Below are 24143 nucleotides of genomic sequence, written 5' to 3' on the forward strand. Positions count from 1 at the left end.
TCTGATACTGGGTGATGAATACCCCAATAGACAGGAGGGTATAATCACACTGGATCTTAGGTGGATCTCAAAAGGATGGAAATCGTATAGAAGGATGTAATTCTCTTACCAGGTGTGTTGGATACAAGTACCATATGGCAATGTATCATACGAGCTTGTAGCGCTCCAAACACTAGCGCAAGGAAAAAGGCAACCAGGCTGGATCCGGACAGTCAATGCTGAGGGACACCCATCCAAAGGCTGCACTTATCCACGCCAGCAATATTACGATGGAATAAATCCACAGGGATCCAATACGATGCACTCAAATGGCTCATTGTAAATCCAATGTAGTATGGAAAATATGGAAAAAATCTCAGATGGTGCAGGTCAAAACAGACTAAAACTTTATTCACATCATGCATATAAACAGATGTAGCAAAAAAGGTGATCACATAAAAATATATATAAAAGCAATGTGGGAAGCACAAGATAAGCGTACCCGACACATTTCGACAAAATAGGTAATCGACTGGGGTATATCTCCAACCCCCCACATTGCTAAAGTATTTATAGACTAAAGGAATCATGGGAAATAATTAAGAAGCCCCTCCCCTTAGAGGGCATGACAGGAAGTGAGGACACTGACCGCGCTACATTTACAAAAAATAAGAGAATGGGGGTCAGATTAGCCCACACAAACCCCATGACTCTATGAATAGTCAATATATTAAAGAAGAAAATATATACAATGTAGACATGTGCATTCGTTTTCGTCCAAATGGATTTTCGTCCGAATTTGAGGTATTTTCATTATCGTTTTGACAAACGATAACAAAGGACAGAGTCCGAAAAACGAAAGATCCGACATAAATAAATGCTTTATTTTAGTTTTCGTTTTGACAGAGTTCGATACAGATAGGAAATTCGACGTGACTCTAACAATAACAATCTGTGTCTATTTAACTTGTATCATAACAGTCCATTCATTCACACAGAGGCAACACGACTTCCAGCACTAATATATAATTAGAGGGTACTAGTGCGCTTCACCTTACTAATCTATGTGTAACAAACCAAAAAAATTTTAAATCATATTAAAGTGTGGAAGCAGCCTGCAAGAATAGTGATCTCCACACTACTAGTGATACAGTAAATAATAAATAAATTGCGGCGCTCACCATAAAAAAATGACTAATCAAATAGTAAACTAAAAAAAATAGTAAACTAAAAAATATATATAAATAGAAAGTGCAATGAGTGTGAATCACCTCACAAAGTGCAAATAGTGCAATTAGATAAATGCAATTAAATAAATACAATTCGGATAATTGCTGCGATAATAAATGTGCTCATATAATAAATATATGCCCAAAAAGAAAAAATGCAAAATCCGAGGGCATAAAAAATGTGCAAAAAACAATTTTAAAAGACACAGTAAATCTGTAAATCATAAATGTTCATAAATTCCCGTTCATGCAGATGTTTTGTGAGCTAAAAACAAAGTCCATGCATAAAAGTGCCTTCCGCAGTGTGTACTAATCCAGTGATTCAATTCAGTGCCAAGCCAGTGCACCACCTGTTTCCCCCAGCCTCTCACCTCCAATATTTGATAAGGAAGCACAATTTAAAAGCCAGAGCTCTTTCCTCCACAATCATCCAGTGGCTAGTATCCAGCTGACATTTTCTTTCCCAGGTTCTCCACCTCTCACATAAGTAAAGAACAGAAGGACAAGGGGGCTCTCATGTGTAGTATCCAGATAAAACGATTTTAATAACAAACAATAGTAACTTACAGTTCAGTAAATGACAGCGAGTAGATGTAGCAACAATCCGAACTTCCGGTCTCGGCCGCGACCGGAAGTAACAAGTGCAATACCACAGCTCCTTCCCTGACGCGTTGCGTCACGATCACATGACTTTTTCAAAGGGTAATCATTACCCTTTGAAAAAGTCATGTGATCGTGACGCAACGCGTCAGGGAAGGAGCTGTGGTATTGCACTTGTTACTTCCGGTCGCGGCCGAGACCGGAAGTTCGGATTGTTGCTACATCTACTCGCTGTCATTTACTGAACTGTAAGTTACTATTGTTTGTTATTAAAATCGTTTTATCTGGATACTACACATGAGAGCCCCCTTGTCCTTCTGTTCTTTACTTATGTGAGAGGTGGAGAACCTGGGAAAGAAAATGTCAGCTGGATACTAGCCACTGGATGATTGTGGAGGAAAGAGCTCTGGCTTTTAAATTGTGCTTCCTTATCAAATATTGGAGGTGAGAGGCTGGGGGAAACAGGTGGTGCACTGGCTTGGCACTGAATTGAATCACTGGATTAGTACACACTGCGGAAGGCACTTTTATGCATGGACTTTGTTTTTAGCTCACAAAACATCTGCATGAACGGGAATTTATGAACATTTATGATTTACAGATTTACTGTGTCTTTTAAAATAGTTTTTTGCACATTTTTTATGCCCTCGGATTTTGCATTTTTTCTTTTTGGGCATATATTTATTATATGAGCACATTTATTATCGCAGCAATTATCCGAATTGTATTTATTTAATTGCATTTATCTAATTGCACTATTTGCACTTTGTGAGGTGATTCACACTCATTGCACTTTCTATTTATATATATTTTTTAGTTTACTATTTTTTTTAGTTTACTATTTGATTAGTCATTTTTTTATGGTGAGCGCCGCAATTTATTTATTATTTACGACTTCCAGCACGACTTTGGAAGGCAACTTGGACACGACTTGAGTGTGAATCACAGTGTGACTTACAACACGACTTTAATGTAAAAAAAAAACCGGCATGGGTTCCCCTTCAAGAGCATTCCAGGCCCTTCGGGTCTGGTATGGATATTAAGGGGAACCCTGTGCCAAAAAAAATGGCATGGGGGTCCCCCTCAAAATCCATACCAGGCCCTTCAGGTGACCCCTCAAAGCACCATGTCCCCATGTTGATGGGGACAAGGGCCTCATTCCCACAACCCTGGCTGGTGGTCGTGGGGGTCTGCAGGTGGGGGGCTTATCAGAATTTGGAAGCCCCCTTTAACAAGAGGACCCCAAGATCCCAGCCTCCCCCTGTGTGAAATGGTAAGGGGGTACAAAAGTACCCCTACCATTTCACCAAAAAAGTGACAAAAAGGTGTTAAAAATGTCAGGAGACGGTTTATTAGTCTCCTTCCATCTTCTTTCTTCTGGTCTTCGTCCTCCCTCCTTTCTTCATCCTTCAGTTTCTTCCTCCATCTTCTTCTTCCTCCGATACTCTTCTTCCTCCGATCTGCTTCTTCTTGCTCCGGTGTTCTCGTCCGGCATCTTCCTCCACGGCGTCTCTTCTTGGTTCTCGGGCCACTCCGTGCAATGGGAGGCTCCCGATGTGTGACGCTTCTCTTCTTCTGACAGTTTTTTTTATAAAGGAGGGCGGGGCCACCCGGTGACTCCACCCCCTCTGACGCACGGTTCCATACATCAGCGGGGGCAGAGTCACCGGGTGGCCCGGTCCTCCGTTATAAAAAAGAAGACTTTAATAAGGGACTTGTCAAAGACCGTCTCCTGTAATTTTTAACACTTTTTTGGGAGAAATGGTAGGGGTACTTTTCTACCCCCTTACCATTTCACACAGGGGAGGAGGCCGGGATCTGGGGGTCCTCTTGTTAAAGAGGGCTTCCAGATTCTGATAAGCCCCCCACCCGCAGACCCCCACAACCACCAGCCAGGGTTGTGGGGATGAGGCCCTTGTCCCCATCATGGACCCCCAAAGCCTTCTACCAATGTTGAGGGCATGTGGCCTGGTACGGTTCAGGAGGGGGGTGCTCTCTCATCCCCCCTCTTTTCCTGTGGCCTGCCAGGTTGCGTGCTCGGATAAGGGTCTGGTATGGATTTTGAGGGGGACCCCCACGCCATTTTTTTTGGCGCAGGGTTCCCCTTAAAATCCATGCCAGACCTGAAGGGCCTGGTATGGATTTTGAGGGGGACCCCCACGCCATTTTTTTTTTGTTGGCACGGGGTTCCCCTTAATATCCATACCAGACTCGAAAGGCCTGGTATGGAATTTTGGGGGACCCCCATGCATTTTTTTTTCTTAATGCTAATGCTAAAGACCTGTGTGCATTGCAATGCAAATAGATTTAAAAAAAAACCCATAGAAGACGTACGCATTAGAATCCTACTATAGCTTGTAGTCAAAATATTTGACCGGGAATGTATGATTGCAGCATCATAAGTGAATTTCACTGCTCCGTAAAATCTTCTTTATACATTTGACAGACACCATAAGCCTTCAATGACAGATTCGACCGTAATTCATTTGGATTTTCGGACAAATGCACATTTTTTATGAAAAACTAAATAAATAAAAACGAATTTCGGGAGTAACTAAATACATTTATTTTTCGGACAAAAACGAAATTCCGAAACAAAATATTTCAGTCTGCACATGTCTAATACAAAGCACATAAATACAATATGGATTCATATACACACTCTTGCGCTCCGATTGGAGGAATGGATTCGTGTACGAGCCATCCTGGGCGCTGTGGCGGTGCTGCACTTCCGTGTGGGGAGGTGAGGGCATGTATTACACGCCCAGGATATGCCCTTACTATGCTGACCACGTCCGGCGGCCATGTTAGTTTTGTCTGGCTGGAATTCATATGGGGTTTGTATATAACCCGCCATGTTTCAGCTTTTTGAGTAGTGACTTCCTCTGACCTGTCTGGCTCTTCATCGGGTCATAGATCTGATTTTTAAAGTAATTTGCTTCATTGATAATTCACGATTGGACAGCGTGTATATGAATCCATATTGTATTCATGTGCTTTGTATATATTTTCTTCTTTAATATATTGATTATGTACTATTCATAGAGTTACATGAAGGGTTTGTGTGGACTAATCTGACCCCCATTCTCTTATTTTTTGTCAATGTAGGGTGGATAGTGTCCTCCCTTCCTGTTATGACCTCTAAGGGGAGGGGCTTCCTATTTATTTCCCATGATTCCTTTAGTCTATAAATACTTTGGCAATGTGGGGGGGGGGGGGTTTGAGATATAACCCAGTCCACAACATTTTGCGTCGAAACGCGTTGGTCCACTTATCTTGTGCTTCCCACATTGCTTTTATATATATTTTTATGTGATCAAATTTTTGTCACATCTGTTTATATGCATGATGTGAATAAAGTTTTAGTTTGTTTTGACCTGCACCATCAGAGTTCTTTTCCATTTTTTCCATATTTTCCATACTACATTGGATTTACACTGAGCCATTTGAGTGCATCATATTGGATCCCTGTGGATTTATCCCATCGCAATATTGCTGGCGTGGATAAGTGCAGCCTTTCGATGGGTGTCCCTCAGCCTTGACTGTCCGGATCCAGCCTGGTCACTTTTTTCCTTGCGCTAGTGTTTGGAGCGCTACCAGCTCGTATGATACCTTGCCATATGGTATTTGTATCAAACACATCTGGTAAGAGTGTTACATCCTTCTATATGATTTCCATTCGTTTGAGATCCACCTAAGATCCAGTGTGATTATACCATCCTGTCTATTGGGGTATTCATCACCCAATATCAGACATTATAGTGTCAAAAATGTGTTGATATTGCCTTCATCAGATGGGGTGAAGTCACCCCCGTAAAAGCCAAATTTAGACTGGACTATCTGATCTGTGGGACTGTTGATTCATAATGCTTTATATGGGTGATACCTTATAAAGACTTTATATGTATATTTATAAATTTTCTGGAATATTTGAGTTTTCACCTCCACAGGTGTCACCTTTTGATTGTATTATCACAGTTTGAGCATATTAATATTGATTCTAGATTAATTAGCGCTACATTATTTTGCTACATGTGAATTTTGGCCTTTGTTTGAGTGTTGGCAGCTTTTTTATATTTTCACGTATCGTTTTTTGTTTTTTAGAGCAGTTCTTTTTTCACATTCTATGTATGATATTATAAAAAGAAGGGGCCTTCGCGCTACTACGTGAAAAATACAAATAGGGTATATAAATGCCTCTTCAACTAATCAATATAAATAAATACATAAAAAAGTAATAAATAATCACAAAGTGCACGTGAAAAAATAAGGTGCAACAAAAATGCAGCAAGACAAGATAGTGAACACAAACTACCCTATAAAGTAATAAACGTGAAAAAGTCCTGCGCAAAATATGCCACAAATATATAGTCCTGAAACTGCTAAGTGCAAGAAAACGTGTAAATAGATCAATATACGTGTAAATAAAAAGTCCATATACTCATAAACACCAACGATGAAGAATAAAAAGATGAACAGACGGTGGTATAAAATCCCAAAAGTAAGGGCTCTCAGAACTCTCACCTTAAAAAAGAGAAAACCAGGCTCATCACAAAAACAGGGGGTATCCCACTTCACTCCTCATATTCAGCCACCAGAGGGATCCTTTACTGTGCCAGATTAGAGATGATGGTTTCTATATCCGGCCACTAGAGGGCCATTAGTAGCACATGTACTTATAGTGATAACCCAGAAGATATTATCCGTAGTGAATGGCTCAAAAAAAGAGGGGGGGGGGGGGAGAGAGAAAGGAGGCTCCAATGGTGTAGTATTTTAAGAGTAAAATAATCAATTTATTAATGTAAAAGCAAATCGGACTCTCACATTTTAAGAGAAAAAAACACAGCAAGAGAAGTAAAAAAATGGTGGCGTGGCGTCTTCCGCCAGTCCTACTTTACTTCCGGGACGTCCTACGGCCACTCCCTACGCGTTACGTCAGACCACGTGACTTCTTCATGGGGATAATGATAGGCCGCTGTATCATTCATTATATATACCGAAAACCGGAACCGGAAGTGTCCAATCGGCCATTTTAGTAATGGTATTAGAAGAGTAAATATCTATAGACCAGAAGAGTGGATTCTGCCATATACAACACAAACGGAAGTACAAGCACCGCCATCTTGGTGCTCATAATATTAATAGAAAAAACGGAACTATATAATAAGAAAAACAGTGCTTGAAAAATCAAAAATATCAGATGTTTAACAAGAAGACAATAAAGGGCAAAGAGATGGCATCCCCCAGGCGCATCTACAAAAAATAATAATGCTAAACAAAGACACAAAAACGCCACTATATATAAATAAATCACAATATATATATGGCATATATTACCAAAATATAATTGCAGCTAAAAAAACATTTTCATGGACAATAGCTGCAAAAAAGTGGAATATTAATCCAACCATATCATCCTAGGGTGATATGGGCTGCCACAAATGTACCCTTGAATAAAATATATAAAAAAGAAATATCATAATATAAAAAAACCGTCATAAAAACGCATATGTAAAGTCGCATACCGGAAATAAAGTAGGACCTTGCATATACAAAAAATAATATATATATATATATATATACACATATAATATTAAAAAAACAGTATCACAAAACCAATAAGATATAGCCTATAAAAATAAAGATAAAAAGAGATACAGATCCATATATGTACTGATAATATTAAAAATTACTTAAAAAGCAGTTAAGATCAAAATCTACATTGAGACCCTCGGGGTGAAAAGATCTCATAGTAAAAATCCACCTGGATTCTTTTTGGCTAATCGTTCTAATTTTATGACTACCCCTCCACGATGGATTGCATCTTTCGATACCCAAAACTGTAAATGGGAAGGATCCCTATTATGTACCTGGTCAAAATGTCTAGAGACACTGTGTTTAGGGAAACCTTTAAGAATGTTTTGTATATGTTCTTTAAGTCTGACTTTCAATGCTCTTTTTGTTCTCCCTATATATTGTACATTGCAACTGCATTGTAAGCAACATACAACTCCTTCAGTATGGCATCCTATAAAATCCCGTATGGAATATGTTTGTCCAGTAGTAGTGCTTACAAATTCACACCTTTTATTCTGAAATTTTTTGGATTGTCGACATGCAAAACTATTTTTACATGGGTAGAAACCCTTCCCGTAAAAAAGGTGTACTCCTTTCTGGGTGGTGGCTCCACCACAGATTTAGCAATGATGTCTCTCAGGGTAGGGGCCCTCTTGTAAACAACATTAGGCCTATCTGGTAAGATTTTTCCCAGATCCCTGTCTTTTTTTAGGACATGCCAATGTCGACTAATTAATCTAGATATCTCTTTATGCTGTACGTTATAGTCCAAAATTATGGAAGGGACCTCATAATTAAACCGGTTATCTTTATTATTCTGTTAGAGCATCATATGTCTATCCATGCGTTTCACTTGTTCAATTTCCATTCTAATCTGGGAATCTTCATATCCCTTTTCTCTGAATCTAGTAGCAACAAGATTGGCCTGTTCCAAATAGTCGTCTACCTTGGTACAATTTCTCCTTATTCTAACCAATTGCCCTTTGGGTATATATATTATACAACCATGGCTTAAAATGACAACTATTAATAGAGAGATAACTATTAGCATCGACACTTTTAAAGTGTGTTTTAGTGATGACTGCATTTCTTTCGAGGGAGATATTTAAATCCAGGAAGTTAATTGCCTTTCCATCAATTTTCCATTCTAAACGGATATTTTTGTCATCATTATTCAAACTGACCAGATATTTTTCCAATGCATCAAAGCTACCCTTCCAAACAATAATGATATCATCAATATATCTTTTATAAAGAGTCAACTCTGCAGGCATATTTTTATACACAGCCTCCTCTTCCCAATGTGCCATAAAAGCGTTTGCCACACTAGGCAAATTTTGCACCCATAGCTATACCAATAGCTTGTCTATAATAAGTTTGGTTGTGCCAAAAATAGTTGTGTTTTAAACAAAAATCAAGGCACTTGATCAGGAACTTTCTTTGTTTGCATTCCAGTGTCGTAAAAGTTTTCAGAAGCCATTTTATAGCTGTGCACACTTCATGATGTACTACAATAGTGTATAAGGATGACACATCTGCAGTAGCAAGAAAAGTTCTTCTTTCCAATACTGTAACGGTTTCCAATAATTGTAATGTGTGCTTTGTATCCTTCAAATATGCTTTGGTTTTCTGTATCGCTGGTTGAATGAAAAAATCTAAATATGCTCCCATTCTGGATGTGAGTGATTCGATGCTATTCACAATCGGTCATCCTGGCGGGTTATCTCTATTCTTATGAATCTTAGGGATAGTATAGATAATAGTTGTTCTGCATGATTCGGGAATAAGATATTTGCTTTCTTTCTTACTGAGAATAGCCATCTTACTTCCTAAATGAACCAATTGCTCCAATTCCTTTTTATATTTCAGGGTAGGATTACCTAATAACTTAATATATGTATTTCCATCTTGCAAATGTTGATCCAGTTCGCATAAATATGCTTCCTTGGATTGTACGACAACTGCTCCTCCCTTATCTGCCGGCCGAATAACGATTTCATTTCTCTGTGTCAATAATTTAATGCCCTTCCTAATATGTCCTGGATCAAACACTTTTTTAATCCACAGAGCTTCCAAATCATCAAGCACCAGTTTTTTGAAAACTTCAACATGTTGATTATTGGCCAACTGTGGATTAAATACCGAGTTATTACGTAGTGTACTATGTTGTACAGGATTTTGTTCACTAGGTATCCCATAAATGGACTTAATAGGGTTATTCATAATATATTTTTTGATGTTAATCTTCCTAATATATTTTTGAATGCCTATATATGTATCAAACTTATTAAGATTTTTTATAGGAGCATGTTTCAGGCCTTTATCAAGAATGGCAAGCTCCTCAGGAGAGATAGAGGTGCCACTCAAATTGATGACTCCCTCACCGATCACTCTCTTTTGTGTTTGGATTCTCTTTCCCGCTCTGCAGCCTCTCTTCTTTCTGGGCTGTCTCACACTCTGTCGTTTTCCATTCTTCTTATAGGGGAGTGATAAGATTCTACTGGAGGTCTCCTTAGGGGAGATTCTCTCCTTCGGTATGTCTCCTGAGGTCTTCTGGGAGAGTAATCTCTCCTGTCTCGGTCTAAAAAATTATCCTGTGTGTCTCGTGGATATTGATAATAGGATTGCTCATGGTAATTTTGCTCCGGATAATTTCTAATAGGTTCAAACCTATTATGTGTAGGTACGTGACTTCTGTCCCTCCTTCCTTGGTGGTCACACTGATGTGACGATCTTCTGTTCTCTCTCTGATTATGATGCCAATTGTTATAGGGTTTCTTGAATTTTTTAAAAGGCTTCTTCCAACCTTTCTTTGGGGTTTGTGTATAGTTACCCCCATTTGTTTGATTATAGTAAGGTACGGGTGTGGCATACTGATCACTATAAGGTGGATCATACCTTATAAGGTGTCTCAGGATAGCCCCGATTTTGTTGTACAAAAGGAGGCTTCCTTGTTTCATACTTATCATTATCTCTGTCCCACATGGGACCATTACTCGGATGAGAGGATGTGGGGTCTTGTATCCTAACCTCTCTTTCAGGGGTAGATTGTGCAGACATGGGGATCGCTTGTTCTAATTTCCCTTGCGATTTAAATACTTTATTTGCTTTATAATCGGTAATGTCCCGATGATACTTTTTCATCTTGCGCTGTTGAACTTCAAGGTCTTTTGCAATAAGGTCTTTATTTAATTGTAATGCCATTTTATTAAAATCTGGCGATTCCTTATGCGATTCAAGTTTATATATTTTATTCAAGGGTGCATTTGTGGCAGTCCATATCACCCTAGGATGATATGGTTGGATTAATATTCCACTTTTTTGCAGCTATTGTCCATAAAAAAAATTTTTTAGCTGCAATTATATTTTGGTAATATATGCTATATATATTGTGATTTATTTATATATAGTGGCGTTTTTGTGTCTTTGTTTAGCATTATTATTTTTTGTAGATGCGCCTGGGGGATGCCATCTCTTTGCCCTTTATTGTCTTCTTGTTAAACATCTGATATTTTTGATTTTTCAGGCGCTGTTTTTCTTATTATATAGTTCCGTTTTTGCTATTAATATTATGAGCACCAAGATGGCGGTGCTTGTACTTCCGTTTGTGTTGTACTGGAGTAGCAATATTGCGGAATCCACTCTTCCGGTCTATAGATATTTACTCTTCTAATACCATTACTAAAATGGCCGATTGGACACTTCCAGTTTTCGGTATATATAATGAATGATACGGCAGCCTATCATTATCCCCATGAAGAAGTCACGTGGTCTGACGTAACGCGTAGGGAGTGGCCGTAGGACGTACCGGAAGTAAAGTAGGACTGGCGGAAGACGCCACGCCACCATTTTTTTACTTCTCTTGCTGTGTTTTTTTTCTCTTAAAATGTGAGAGTCCGATTTGCTTTTACATTAATAAATTGATTATTTTACTCTTAAAATACTACACCATTGGAGCCTCCTTTCTCTCTCTCTCTCTCCCCCCCTCTTTTTTTGAGCCATTCACTATGGATAAGATAATATCTTCTGGGTTATCACTATAAGTACATGTGCTACTAATGGCCTAGCAGTAAGAAGGATCGCTGGTTCGAATCCCAACCACGACACTACCTGCCTGGAGTTTGCATGTTCTCCCTGTGCCTACGTGGGTTTCCTCCGGGTACTCCAGTTTCCTCCCACACTCCAAAGACATGCAGGTAGGTTAATTGGCTTCTGTCCAAAATTGGCCCTAGTATATGAATGGGGACCTTGGATTGTGGGCTCCTTGAGGGTAGGGACCGATGTGAGTGTGCAATATACAGGGATAGGGTAAATTGTAGAAACTCACTCAGGTTGAACTGGATGGACTGGTGTCTTTATTCAACCTTAGTAACTATAATGTGATGTTAAAGGAGTAAACTTACCCTAATATAGTCCTTCTGCAGGACCTGAATGATGGTAGTACAGGCCTCTGGATAATGATCCCCATTGAGGTCCTGCAGACTTCTCCCAATCGCCAAGTACCGCAACATGGCAACTAGCCTCTGCTCCAGAGTGATGGCTTGCTGCATGCAGGTGTCCTGCTCTATATATTTAATATGAAGGGACAGCAAAGCCAACAGATGGGGTCCGTCATCCGGTAAAAATTACTGAATTCATCAGGGTTATTCTCATGGATCTCATGGATCTCATGCAGCAAAGGCATATGAGAGAATTGGTCACGCTGGAGAAACCAATTATTGGTCCATGAATTCCTCCCCACCCTATTCATGGACTGGGCTTGGGTCAAAGTAAGAACCCCAACACCAAGTCCCTGCACAATGAGCACGCAGCCGCAACATGGCTTCAAAATGGTCGGCTGGTCAGAACGAACTAACCGAACGCACTGAAGAACAGCAAGGCCTGTGAAGAGAGAGCTGAAAATCAGTAAAGAGTGGACAAGAATGCACTGAAAAACAGATACAAACTGAATACACGCACTGAAAACCGGATACAAACCCACAAGCACAAACTGAACAGCAGTAAAACAATCGGAATAAGCATGAGTTTGAAAAGTGCAAATCATCTCTCACCAAACTTCTACTAAACACTAGATTAGCAGAAAGAGCCCAAAGGGTGGCACACTGGCTATTGAACTTCCTTTTCCTAGTCCCGTTGTATGTGTTGTACGGCACCGCGTTCTTGACGGTCGGAATTTGGTGTGACTATGTGTGTACGCAAGACAGCTTGAGCAGAATTCTGTCGGTAAAACCATCATAGCTTTTTCTGACCAAAATTCCGATCGTGTGTATGGGGCATTAGACTTTCAGATGCTTCTCCCACTGCTTTGGGATACACAGTAAATTAATGTTCCAAGGCTCAGAGTGCTGGATATCCTTTCTTCATTCCATGGTCCATGCTGACATGTCTACTAATTGCTCCAATAGGAACACAACAAATAAGCAACTAAGGCAATCAGAAAGTAAGGTGAGATGTTTTTAAACAAAACATTAAAGCAATTGTAAACCCGCTGAGTTTTTTTTTTTTCTCTGGCCTGCAAGGGAAAAGGCATAATGAGCTAGTATGCACCGCATACTAGCTCATTATGAAACAGTTACCTTAGAACGAGGCCCCCGACATCTCGCCGAGGGAGCTGACATGTTCCCTCTGCGTGTCTTCCGGGTAGCCGCGATATCGTCACGGGAGATTTCTTTCCGGCATGGTCCGGTGTCTGCCGGACTTTCAGCCGAGAATCCCCTGTGCGCATGCGCCGCTGCAGTCAGCACGCATTGCGAGGGGAATATATATATATTTTTTACCTACAGGTAAGCCTTATTATAGGCTTACCTGTAGGTAAAAGTTGTAAAAAAGACTATACAACCACTTTAATATATGCTGCTAGCGCTGACATATACTAAGCACATGGTCTTGCCCTCACAAATGGAATTATTTTTCTGTAGCTATAGAAATTCGGTCAACAAAATGAGGTCATTTAAAGTAAAAAAGTCATAAAAAGTAAAAACTTTTACTTTGTTAGCCAGTAACAACATCAGCCAAACTCTAAGAAAATGTTTCCAAAAATGAGTAACATGTTGCTTCACTGGGGAAGTGAATTTGATCTTTAGGCTGTTACTTGGATTCCTATAGTTACCATTTGAAAGGGTTAAGCATAATCCCCCCCAGATGGTCTAAGCCTGAGTAGTCCCTGCCAACAAGTCATGCACTCTCTGGCTATTGTTATGACATGCAGTTTTCTTCCAGGCACTTAGAAAGCCCCCCACCCCCACTCACCCCTCCCCCCAAATAATTTCTAGAAGCAGAGCAGAGTCTTTCCAGCTGTATTTCAGAGGGAACAAAGATGCAGACAATGTGTATGTGGTGCACTGTGCTTCTAGCCCTACCTTACATACAGACTGCGCCTCCTGAACAGCAAGAAGCAGTGTATGACTATGAGGTGGACGATATAATTGAAGGATTGGCTTTTAAACAACACTTTGAGCAGTACTCAAATGATGCAGCAGCAAATGAGGTACCTTCATTTATACATTTTGTATCCTAAGAGGGCAGTGCAAGACTCCAGGCTTTCATAGGGAAGCAAAGAATGCTGGAATACATGCTGGATATATATATATATATATATATAATTTTATTTTATTTTTCTCCTCTATCACCAGATGTTCCTTCTCATTTATACAAAGAGTAGTTATTCATTAGATGTGGTTGCATTATTTCTCGTCTGAAAGCAATAAGGTTAACTGTTATTAGAGTATCTATAGCGAGTTTTTTTTTTTTTAACCAGGGTTCCTCCAGAGGTTGTTAGGGGTTCCATGAGCAAAAAGTGTTTTCTGTCTCTCACGTGAGTAACAGATACCAATGATCTTTTTAGCTATTTGTAAGGAGGGATTGTTCCCAATGACCACAAATGTAGGATGCATTCTTTCCACTGACAATCACACCAATGTACAGTGAGCTGTAAGTATAGAATTATTAGCAGGGGTTTCCTGAAGCCAAAAAGTTATTTTCAAGGCTTCCTTCATGTTGAAAAGGTTGAGAAAGGCTGATATATAGCATACCCGCAGTATATCAGGCAATAATATTTGGCAAGAATAAATACCACATGTGTGATCAAAACTTTCCTTTGCTTTGGTTGTCTAATAGTTAATATCATCCAATGTAATCTTACAGGAAATTATAACTAATGTTGTGATTTATAGGGACTTTTGTAGTAAATATAATTCATTGTACTTTTACAGCCAATAACATTAAATGTTTACATATACACAGAGACAGATTTATGAAACCCAGAGGAAAAAGTGTTGTTTCGTGTCACACTTTCTCTTCAAAGATGACACTTGATAGACTGTCTACAAATGTACCTAAGAACAGTCAATTCAAAAGATTGATTTAATGCTACAAAAATGCTTATATTAGGAAAAAAAATAAGCCATGTGAAACTAACGTGTTGGGTCTTTGCAAAATAAATGCTCTAATTGCAAGAATCTCTCTGGGTGAGGTAGTTAAACTCAATATACAGTACATAGGGTTAAAACTTCAAGAACCCAGGCTATTGAAGTTAACTCCTTATACAGCTACACTGAGACAATTCTCTAAAATGACATGCTGTCATTTCGTCTTTAGATGCTCCGACATCTCACAGTTCTATATCACACTTCTCCTACATATCACACTTCTCCACTTAAATAGCACTTTTTGTGACAAGGATGTTCTTCAGTTCAGTGCTATTTTAAATCTTTACCGATTTCCTTTATACTCCGACGGGCCACCTGATCATAGTGTTATACAACATTTCACAGATGCTTCAGTCACTCAGTTGTGAGATAGGACTTGAACTGTTATGAATGCCCCAATATAATCTGCAGTACAGTCAAGCTGCAGCTCTCCCACCTCCTACAAATCCTTAATGGTCCATTTAACTAAAGTAGCTTCACTGTCCAATAGCAAGAGAAGGGAGGGAGATTGACTAGAGCTTAACAAACTGAAGTTTTACTCAGGTTTTGTGTGTACAGGCACATTTCATTCCTGTGTTTTTAATAAAGTGACCTTGATAATCAAAGTGGTTCACATATTGTATAAATGAGCAGTTTCTAATGCAGATGTACCTAAAGGAAAAAAGGTAAGATTTGCATGTTACTGTACTGTCTTTAAATGTAATTGCGTTAAAATATTCAAAACTGCAGGCAGTGTGAATAGTAGATTTGCCACTATACCTTGCATGCAGGCCTGTACTGTGACAAAAATTAGGCCTGGGCAATTTGGACTGAGCGGCTCATGACATGTTAACTGGGAGAGGAGTGGGGAGAACATGGCAGAGGTGCGGGGGTGGCAAGAGGGACGGTAAAAAGAATGGGGGGATGGGCCAGAGAGCACAAGGACGAAGTCAGAGAGCACAGGGTGGGGCGTTAGCACAGGGAGGCAGAGAGCACGGGGGAGAGGAGAGCACTGGGGGGGGGTCAGAGCACAGGGGAAAGCACGAACACAGGAGGCAGGAGAGCACGGGGGCCAGAGAACACAGGGGGAGGCTGGAGAGCACGGAGGCTGGAGAGCAAAGGTGGGGGGAGGTAGCGAGCACAGGTGGGGGAGACAGAGAGCACAGGTGGGGCTTGAGAGCACCGAGGGGAGGTAAAAAGCACTGGGGGGAGGCGGAGAGCACAGGGGGCTGTAGAGCACTGGGGAGGGAGGTGGAGATCATGGGGGAGGCAGGGAGCACTGGGGGGGCTGAGGAGTACTGGGAGGTGGAGAGCATAGGGGGGCAGAGAGCACTAGGGGAGAAGTGGAGAGCACTGGGGGGGGGGGGGGGGCAACAGAAAGAAGCAGGATAGGAGGAGCAATGTGCGTGGCTGCATATAGAAGAATCATTCTATCCATTCCTTCTGCAGCCTCTGAATACCCGCTTCTCCTTCTCTCCCTCTCGCAGGCATTCAGAAGCTGCAGAAGGAATGGAGAGAATGATTCTTTTATATGCAGCCACCCCCACTGCTCCTCCTATCCAGGTTAAAGGGGACCACACTCACATTCTCACGTTCCCTCTGATCCGGCTCCATGGTGTCTACTTTAGCCCCTCCCCCTTCATGGTCACGCCAAGTGGCGACGGCTGAACTATTTTGCTTGCTGTGGAGCGGCCCAAAGTGCCTCCTCTATCTCCTCCCCCTTCATGTTTTCGCATTCCAGGTGCAAACGGCTGAACTGAACTAGTAGCCCAACGGATGCGTAGAGGTTTGGGTGAGTGGCACAGGCTCAAAGAGCAGACCAGCTGCCTTGGCCCTGCAAGGACTGGCGGCCCCGGCCCACCAGGCAAGTGCCCGGTGTGCCTTGCGGCCAGTCCAGGTCTTCTTGCAGGGCACTCTAAGAACTGAAGTCTGGGAAATTTGAATACACGGCTAGCAATCTTGTTAGAAAAGTAGCTACTTGTTACAGGTACTCAGTCTTTAGGGTGGATGCATTGTGACTGTATCTGCAGTCAACATATACAGTTGTCTGAATAATTAGGTACACCACATGTAAATTGTTGAGTTGTATTCAAAACAGTGCCTACCAATGAAGGTGAAATATTAGAATAAGAAAAAACATACCTTTCCTTTCTTTTATTTCTTTATTGAGTCTCACCTCAACACAATTGACATAATTTACTAAAGGCAAATATACTGTTGGGAATTATTATTTTATCAAAGTGGTTCTAAAGGGAGAAGGTTTTTTTTATCTTAATGCAGCAGCAGCCCCCCAATACTTACCTAAGCCTCATCTCTATGCAGTTATGTTGCATGAGACTCAGCTGTCCAAGACCCCCCCCCCTGATTGGCTGAGACACACAGCTGGCGCCATTGGCTCCTGCTGCTGTCAGTCAACGTCACTGAGCCAATGAGGAGAGCGAGGGGGTGAGGCCAAGTCATGGCTCCGTGTTTAAACAAGCTGCTTGCTGTGGGGGCACTCGGCAGGAGGGAGGGGCCAGGAGCGCCGGCAAGGGACCCAAGAAGAGAAGGATTTGGGCTGCTCTGTGCAAAACACAGCACAGAGCAGGTAGGTATAATATGTTTTTAGAGAGAGGGGAGATCAGTCAGTGAACAGTATGTAGTGGCAGCACAGTCAGTGAGCAACATGTAGGAGCAGGGCAGTCAATGAGCATTATGTAGTGTCAGAGAGCAGTATATAGTGGTAGGGTGGTCATTGAGCAGTATATAGTGGCAGAGCAGTCAGTGAGCAGTATGTAGTGCCAGTTAGCAGTATGCAGTGGTAGGGGGGTCAGTATGTAGTTACAGAAAAGTTTGAGCAGTATGTAGTGACACTGCAATCAGTAAGTAGTGGTAGAGCAGTCCAGTGAGCAGTAAGTAGTGTCAGGCAAGTCAATGAGCAGTATGTAGTGTCAGGCAAGTCAATGAGCAGTATGTAGTGGCAGGCAAGTCAGTGAGCAGTATGTAGTGGCAGGCAAGTCAGTGAGCAGTATGTAGTGGCAGGGCGATCAGTGAGCAGTATCTAGTGGCAGGGTGGTCAGTGACCAGTATCTAGTGGCAGGGTGGTCAGTGAGCAGTACTTAGTCATAGAGCAGTTATTGAGCAGTATATAGTGGCAGGGTAGTCAGTGAGCAGTATGTAGGGTCAGGGAAGTGAGTAGTATGAAGTGGCAGGCCAGTTAGTGAGCAGTATATAGTGGCAGGCACATCAGTGAGCAGTATGTAGTAATAGAGCACTACTGTGTAGTGATAGGGTGGTCAGTGAACAGTATGTAGGAGCAGGGCAGTAAGTGAGCAGTATGTAGTGCTAGGGTGGTCATTGAGCAGTATGTAGTGACAGGAAAAACAGTGAGCAGTAGTAGTGGCAGGTAAGTCAATAAGCAGCGTGTAAATTAGGCAGGGAAATTAGTGACCAGTATGTAGTGATAGAGCAGTCAGTGAGCAGTATGTAGTGACAGGGAGGTTAGTGAGCAGTATGTAGTGGCAGGGCAGTTAGTGAGCAGTATGTACTGGTGGGACAGTCAGAAAGCATTATGGAGTGGCAGGGTGGTCACTGAACAGTAAGTAGGAGCAGGGCGGTTACTGAGCAGTATGTAGTGTCAGTGAGCAGTATGTAGTGGCAGGGCAGTTAGTGAGCAGTATGTACTGATTGGACAGTCAGGAAGTATTATGTAGTGGCAGGGTGGTCACTGAGCAGTAAGTAGGAGCAGGGCAGTTACCGAGCAGTATGTAGTGTCAGTGAGCAGTATGTAATGACAGGGTGGTCATTGAGCAATATGTAGTGGCTGGACTGTCAGTGAACAGTATGTAGTGGCGGGACAGTCTGTGAGCAGTATGCAGTGTCAGTGAGCAGTATGCAGTGGTAGGGTGGCAGGGAAGTTGGTTAGCAGTATGTAGTGGGAGGAAAGTTAGTGAGCAATATGTAGTGAGAGGGAAGTTGGTGAGCATTATGTAATGATAGAGCGGTCATTGAGCAGTATGTAGTGATAGGGCAGTCAGTGAGCAGTATATACAGTGGTGTGAAAAAGTGTTTGCCCCCTTCCTCATTTCCTGTTCCTTTGCATGTTTGTCACACTTAAGTGTTTCGGAACATCAAACCAATTTAAACAATAGTCAAGGACAACACAAGTAAACACAAAATGCAATTTGTAAATGAAGGTGTTTATTATTAAAGGTGAAAAAAAATCCAAACCATGTGAAAAAGTGATTGCCCCCCTTGTTAACACATACTATAACTGTGGTTGTCCACACCTGAGTTCAATTTCTCTAGCCACACCCAGGCCTGATTATTGCCACACCTGTTCACAATCAAGGCATCACTTAAATAGGAGCTGCTTGACACAGTAAGGTCCACCAGAAGATCCTTAAAAGCTACACATCATGCCGAGACCCAAAGAAATTCAGGAACAATTGAGAAAGAAAGTAATTGAGACCTATCAGTCTGGAAAGGGTTATAAAGCCATTTCCAAAGCTTTGGGAATCCAGCGAACCACAGTGAGAGCCATTATCCACAAATGGCGAAGACATGGAACAGTGGTGAACCTTCCCAGGAGTGGCCGGCCGCCCAAAATTACCCCAAGAGTGCAGCGACGACTCATCCAAGAGGTCACAAAAGACCCCACAACAACGTCCAAGGAACTGCAGGCCTCACTTGCCTCAGTTAAGGTCAGCGTTCATGCCTCCACCATCAGGAAAAGACTGGGCAAAAATGGCCTGCATGGCAGAGTTCCAAGGAGAAAACCACTGCTGAGCAAAAAGAACATCAAAGCTCGTCTCAATTTCTCCACAACACATCTTGATGATCCCCAAGACTTTTGGGACAACATTCTGTGGACCGATGAGACAAAAGTGGAACTCTTTGGAAGGTGTGTGTCCAAGTATATCTGGCGTAGAAGGAACACTGCATTTCATAAAAAGAACATTATACCAACAGTAAAATATGGTGGTGGTAGTGTGATGGTCTGGGGCTGTTTTGCTGCTTCAGGACCTGGAAGACTTGCCGTGATAAAAGGAACTATGAATTCTGCTGTCTACCAAGAGATCCTGAAGGAGAATGTCCGACCATCTGTTCGTGTACTCAAGCTGAAATGAACTTGGGTTCTGCAGCAGGACAATGATCCTAAACACACCAGCAAGTCTACCACCGAATGGCTGAAGAAAAACAAAATGAAGACTTTGGAGTGGCCTAGCCAAAGTCCTGACCTGAATCCTATTGAGATGTTGTGGTATGACCTTAAAAAGGCCGTTCATGCTCGAAAACCCTCTAATGTAACTGAATTAGGACAATTCTGCAAAGATGAGTGGGCCAAAATTCCTCCAGGACGCTGTAAAAGCCTCATTGCACGTTATCGCAAACGCTTGGTTGCAGTTGTTGCTGCTAAGGGTGGCCCAACCAGTTATTAGGTTTAGGGGGCAATCACTTTTTCACACAGGGCCATGATGGTTTGGATTTTTTTTCACCTTTAATAATAAACACCTTCATTTACAAATTGCATTTTGTGTTTACTTGTGTTGTCCTTGACTATTGTTTAAATTGGTTTGATGTTCCGAAACACTTAAGTGTGACAAACATGCAAAGGAACAGGAAATGAGGAAGGGGGCAAACACTTTTTCACACCACTGTAGTGATAGGGTGGTCTTAAACAGTATGTAGTGTCAGTTAGAAGTATGCATTGGTCAGTATTGTTTAAATTGGTTTGATGTTCCGAAACACTTAAGTGTGACAAACATGCAAAGGAACAGGAAATGAGGAAGGGGGCAAACACTTTTTCACACCACTGTAGTGATAGGGTGGTCTTAAACAGTATGTAGTGTCAGTTAGAAGTATGCATTGGTCAGTGAGAAGTATGTAGTGGTAGGGTGGTCATTGACCAATATGTTGTGGCAGGGAAGTTAGTGAGCAGTATGTAGTGATAAAGCAGTTAGTGAGCAGTATGTAGTGGCAGGGTGGTCAGTGAGCAGTACTAAGAGAACATGAAGCAGAGGTTACAAATCTTAGAAGGGATGCTCAACGAAGAAGGCCCATGGATTATGGCCACAGTGGATGTGTCCTTGTTCTACACCATAATATTTCATTATTAGGTGTGTGAAGCAACAAAATGGGGCTAAAAGAACACATACTACACTACCCTGTGTTTAGAGAAAATATCTTGTTAGCTGTTTTTTAGGCAGAAGTCAAGACATTTATTTCTGTTATAACTGTGATTATTACCATCAAAAGACAGGAGCTGCCATGGGAGCAAAATTTGTACCCAACATTACAGGTCTGTTCATGGCCCAATGGGAAGATGAAACTGTCTTTTCAGATACACCCACAGACCTTGTCTGCTTTAAAAGATACATCGATGACATCTTCATCCTATGGAAAGGCAAACAAAATCAGTTGGTATATTTCCTAGAAAAACTGAATAACAACGATAGAAATATCAGACTAACGTGGGATATTAGCAAGAAGATCATATCCTTTCTAGATATCTAGAAATTATACAAGAAGGAGGTAAGCTCAGCTCAAAAACACATTTCAAGACTGGTGATAAAAATAGCTACCTTCCACTTGAAAGCTGTCATCAACAGAATTGGCTTTACAATATCCCTAAAGGTCAACTGATGCGTTTGAGATGAAACTGCACTGAAAAAAAATACTTTCTAAAGTGAGAAGGACCCTGAGCCAGTTAGAATCAACATAGATTTTTATACTAGATACTTTTGAACTCAATTGCTGTATTAATGATTTTTTAACCATTCATAGAGACATTATATTCACTATGTCACTGTTAGCTATGTCCTCCACTTCTCAACTTAGTCTTTGGATTATTGTGACCCCCCCCTTTTTTTACCTTATGATATTATTCCCACATTCCCTTTACATCTCTGCTTGATCTTTATTTTATACCAATTCGATATTTTGCTTGCCACATTCAATGTGTGTGTCTACTATTAGAATTTATACATTCACATATAATGTATTAAAGCGGAGCTCCACCCTAAAATGGAACTTCCGCTCATCGGAACCCTCCCCCCCTTCGGTGCCACAATTGCCACCTTTCAGAGGGGAGGAGGGTGCAGATACCTGTATAATACAGGTATTTTTGAACCCACTTCAGGGCATAGATAGCCGCAGAATCTGCGGGTATTTATGCCATGTCCTGTCCCTTCCCTGCTGTCTGCTGGGAAACACATGGGTCCCAGAGACAGCAGAGACCAATCGTATTGTGCAGCGCGACTCGCGCATGCACAGTAGGGAATCGAGAAGTGAAGCCGCAAGGCTTCACTTCCTGATTCCCATAGTACAGATGGCAGCGGCAGCACCCGAGAGCCAAGCGACAGATCGGGTTTGGGTGACGACTACGCGGACGCACTGGACAGGTGAGTGTCCATATTTTAAAAGTCAGCAGCTGCAGTATTTGTACCAGCTGAGCTTAAAAAAAAATGGCGTAACTCCCGCTTTAATTACATCATTTCCAGTGTCCCTAGTATTCTAAAGGGATATCTAGCTACCGTATTTATCGGCGTATAACACGCACTTTTTCCCCCTTAAAATCGGGGGAAAGTCGTGGGTGCGTGTTATACGCTGATCCCCACTGTCTGTGAGTCTAAAATACTGAGCGCCGCCGAAAGATACCGAGCGTCGCCGAAAAAGACCGAGCCGACTGCTCGGCTCCGCTCGTAGTCCCGCCTCGCTGCTGTTTCTGGAGCGAGCGCTGCCGAAAAAGACAGAGCCGACTGTACTATGTACTCGGCTCGGCTCGGCTTGCAGTCCCGCCCATTACTTGTAGATCATTGGGAAAATAGCTTCCGCTGTGTTTGATGGTAGACTACAAGAAAATGGCCGCTGCTATAGATCGCTGTGAACATCCACTAGACTATGGCCGCCATGTGTTTTTACCCATAGGACTACAATAAAATGGCCGCTCGTTAGATACAATAAAAACCTTATTTAAGGGCACTTCTGGTGCTAGTTTCCATTCCCTGATGAAGTCACATGACCGTGACGATACGCATCACCACAAGTGACATCAGGCCACAAGCTCGCTGTTCACTCTGTTTTTCGTTTTTTAGACTTGTTTGTTATGTGAGTATTATTGGCTGCAATTCAATGAAAACCCAGTTTTTATATACTTCACTATCTGGGTCCTCCTCTTTTTTTCTTCATGCTATTGATGCACCATCTGGGAGGATTTCCATCGTTACTGACTAACACAGAGGCGATATAGTACTATAAATGAGAACCATCTACAAGGATACCAAGCTCCATTGATGCCTTTTCTCAATATTTCCAACCATAAGGAATGCTGGGGGTGATCCCCTGCAGGATCCCAGATTCCCTGATCACCACTGATCAATGTTACGCTGTTACTTTACAGCGGTAAGGTAAGGAGCCACTACAAACTGAGGTGTGTTCACACCAAAGAGGACTAGCACTTATTCACAAAATGGCACTTGCACAGAGTGTCAGTTGGAGCACAGCCCTTCATTCCTTGCACCTTACTTACCAGCATTAGTTTGAAGACTAATGCCAAGTACACACGACCGGACTTTCCAGCAGACGAGGTCCGACGGAATCCGTCCGTCGGACAATCCGATCGTGTGTGGACTAATCTGATCGTTTTTCATCTAAAAAATCAGATGGACCTAGAAATAGAACATGTTTCAAATCTGTCCAACGGACTCAATTCCTATAGGGAAAACCGTTTGTCTGTATGCTGGTCCGACAGACCAAATACGACGCAAGGGAAGCTATTGGCTACTGGCTATTGAACTTCATTTTTTAGTCCGTCTTTTGTCATCACGTTCAAAACGAACGGACTTAGTACGTTCTTGTGTGGCCAAGTCCGTTCATTTGGAAAGTCAGTCGGAACTCCGCCGAAAGTCAGTCGGGAAGACTGTCGGACCTAGTCTTCCGGCAAGTCCGGTCATGTGTATGCGGCATTATGCTCAATTTGGACTCTATCCTTCTACTTTGTCAGCACTAGCACTTTCTTTTATTATTCATGTGGGTGCTATACCCTTGGAATCATTTCCTTTTTTGCACTGTAATGTATATTTGAGATCATATCATTTATCTATTTTATTGAGCACTTAGCACTTTAAATTGTTATGATTATTTGCACATTTGCATGTATACCATGAATACATAGCACTTTATATTATGGTATTGTCAGTGATTCAATACCTACTAGAGCGCAGCACCATCTATTGATATTCTATTTATTTTTTTAACCTTTTTACATGATCTCTTTGACCGAGTGAAAGACGAATTAGCAGGAAGAGCCATTCCAGCCGGTTTAGACAATGTAATTTCCTTCTGTAACCAGATCGACATTCGTTTTCAGGAG

General features: G+C 41.7%; 1 protein-coding gene across 1 annotated transcript in view; it reads left to right on the forward strand.

The window, feature by feature from the left end:
- Positions 1–13665: 13665 nt before the first annotated feature.
- Positions 13666–24143, forward strand: part of OGN (osteoglycin) — a 407576-nt gene continuing 397098 nt past the window's right edge. The window contains exon 1 of the mRNA XM_077452477.1: positions 13666–13872. Within this exon, the coding sequence (XP_077308603.1) occupies positions 13702–13872 (171 nt within the window). The 5' untranslated portion in view covers positions 13666–13701. The remainder of the gene's footprint in view (positions 13873–24143) is intronic.

Source organism: Lithobates pipiens, unplaced genomic scaffold (genome assembly GCF_037356315.1).
Source record: "Lithobates pipiens isolate NorthernLeopardFrog02 unplaced genomic scaffold, aLitPip1_a1.2 Scaffold_23, whole genome shotgun sequence".
NCBI lineage: Eukaryota > Metazoa > Chordata > Amphibia > Anura > Ranidae > Lithobates > Lithobates pipiens.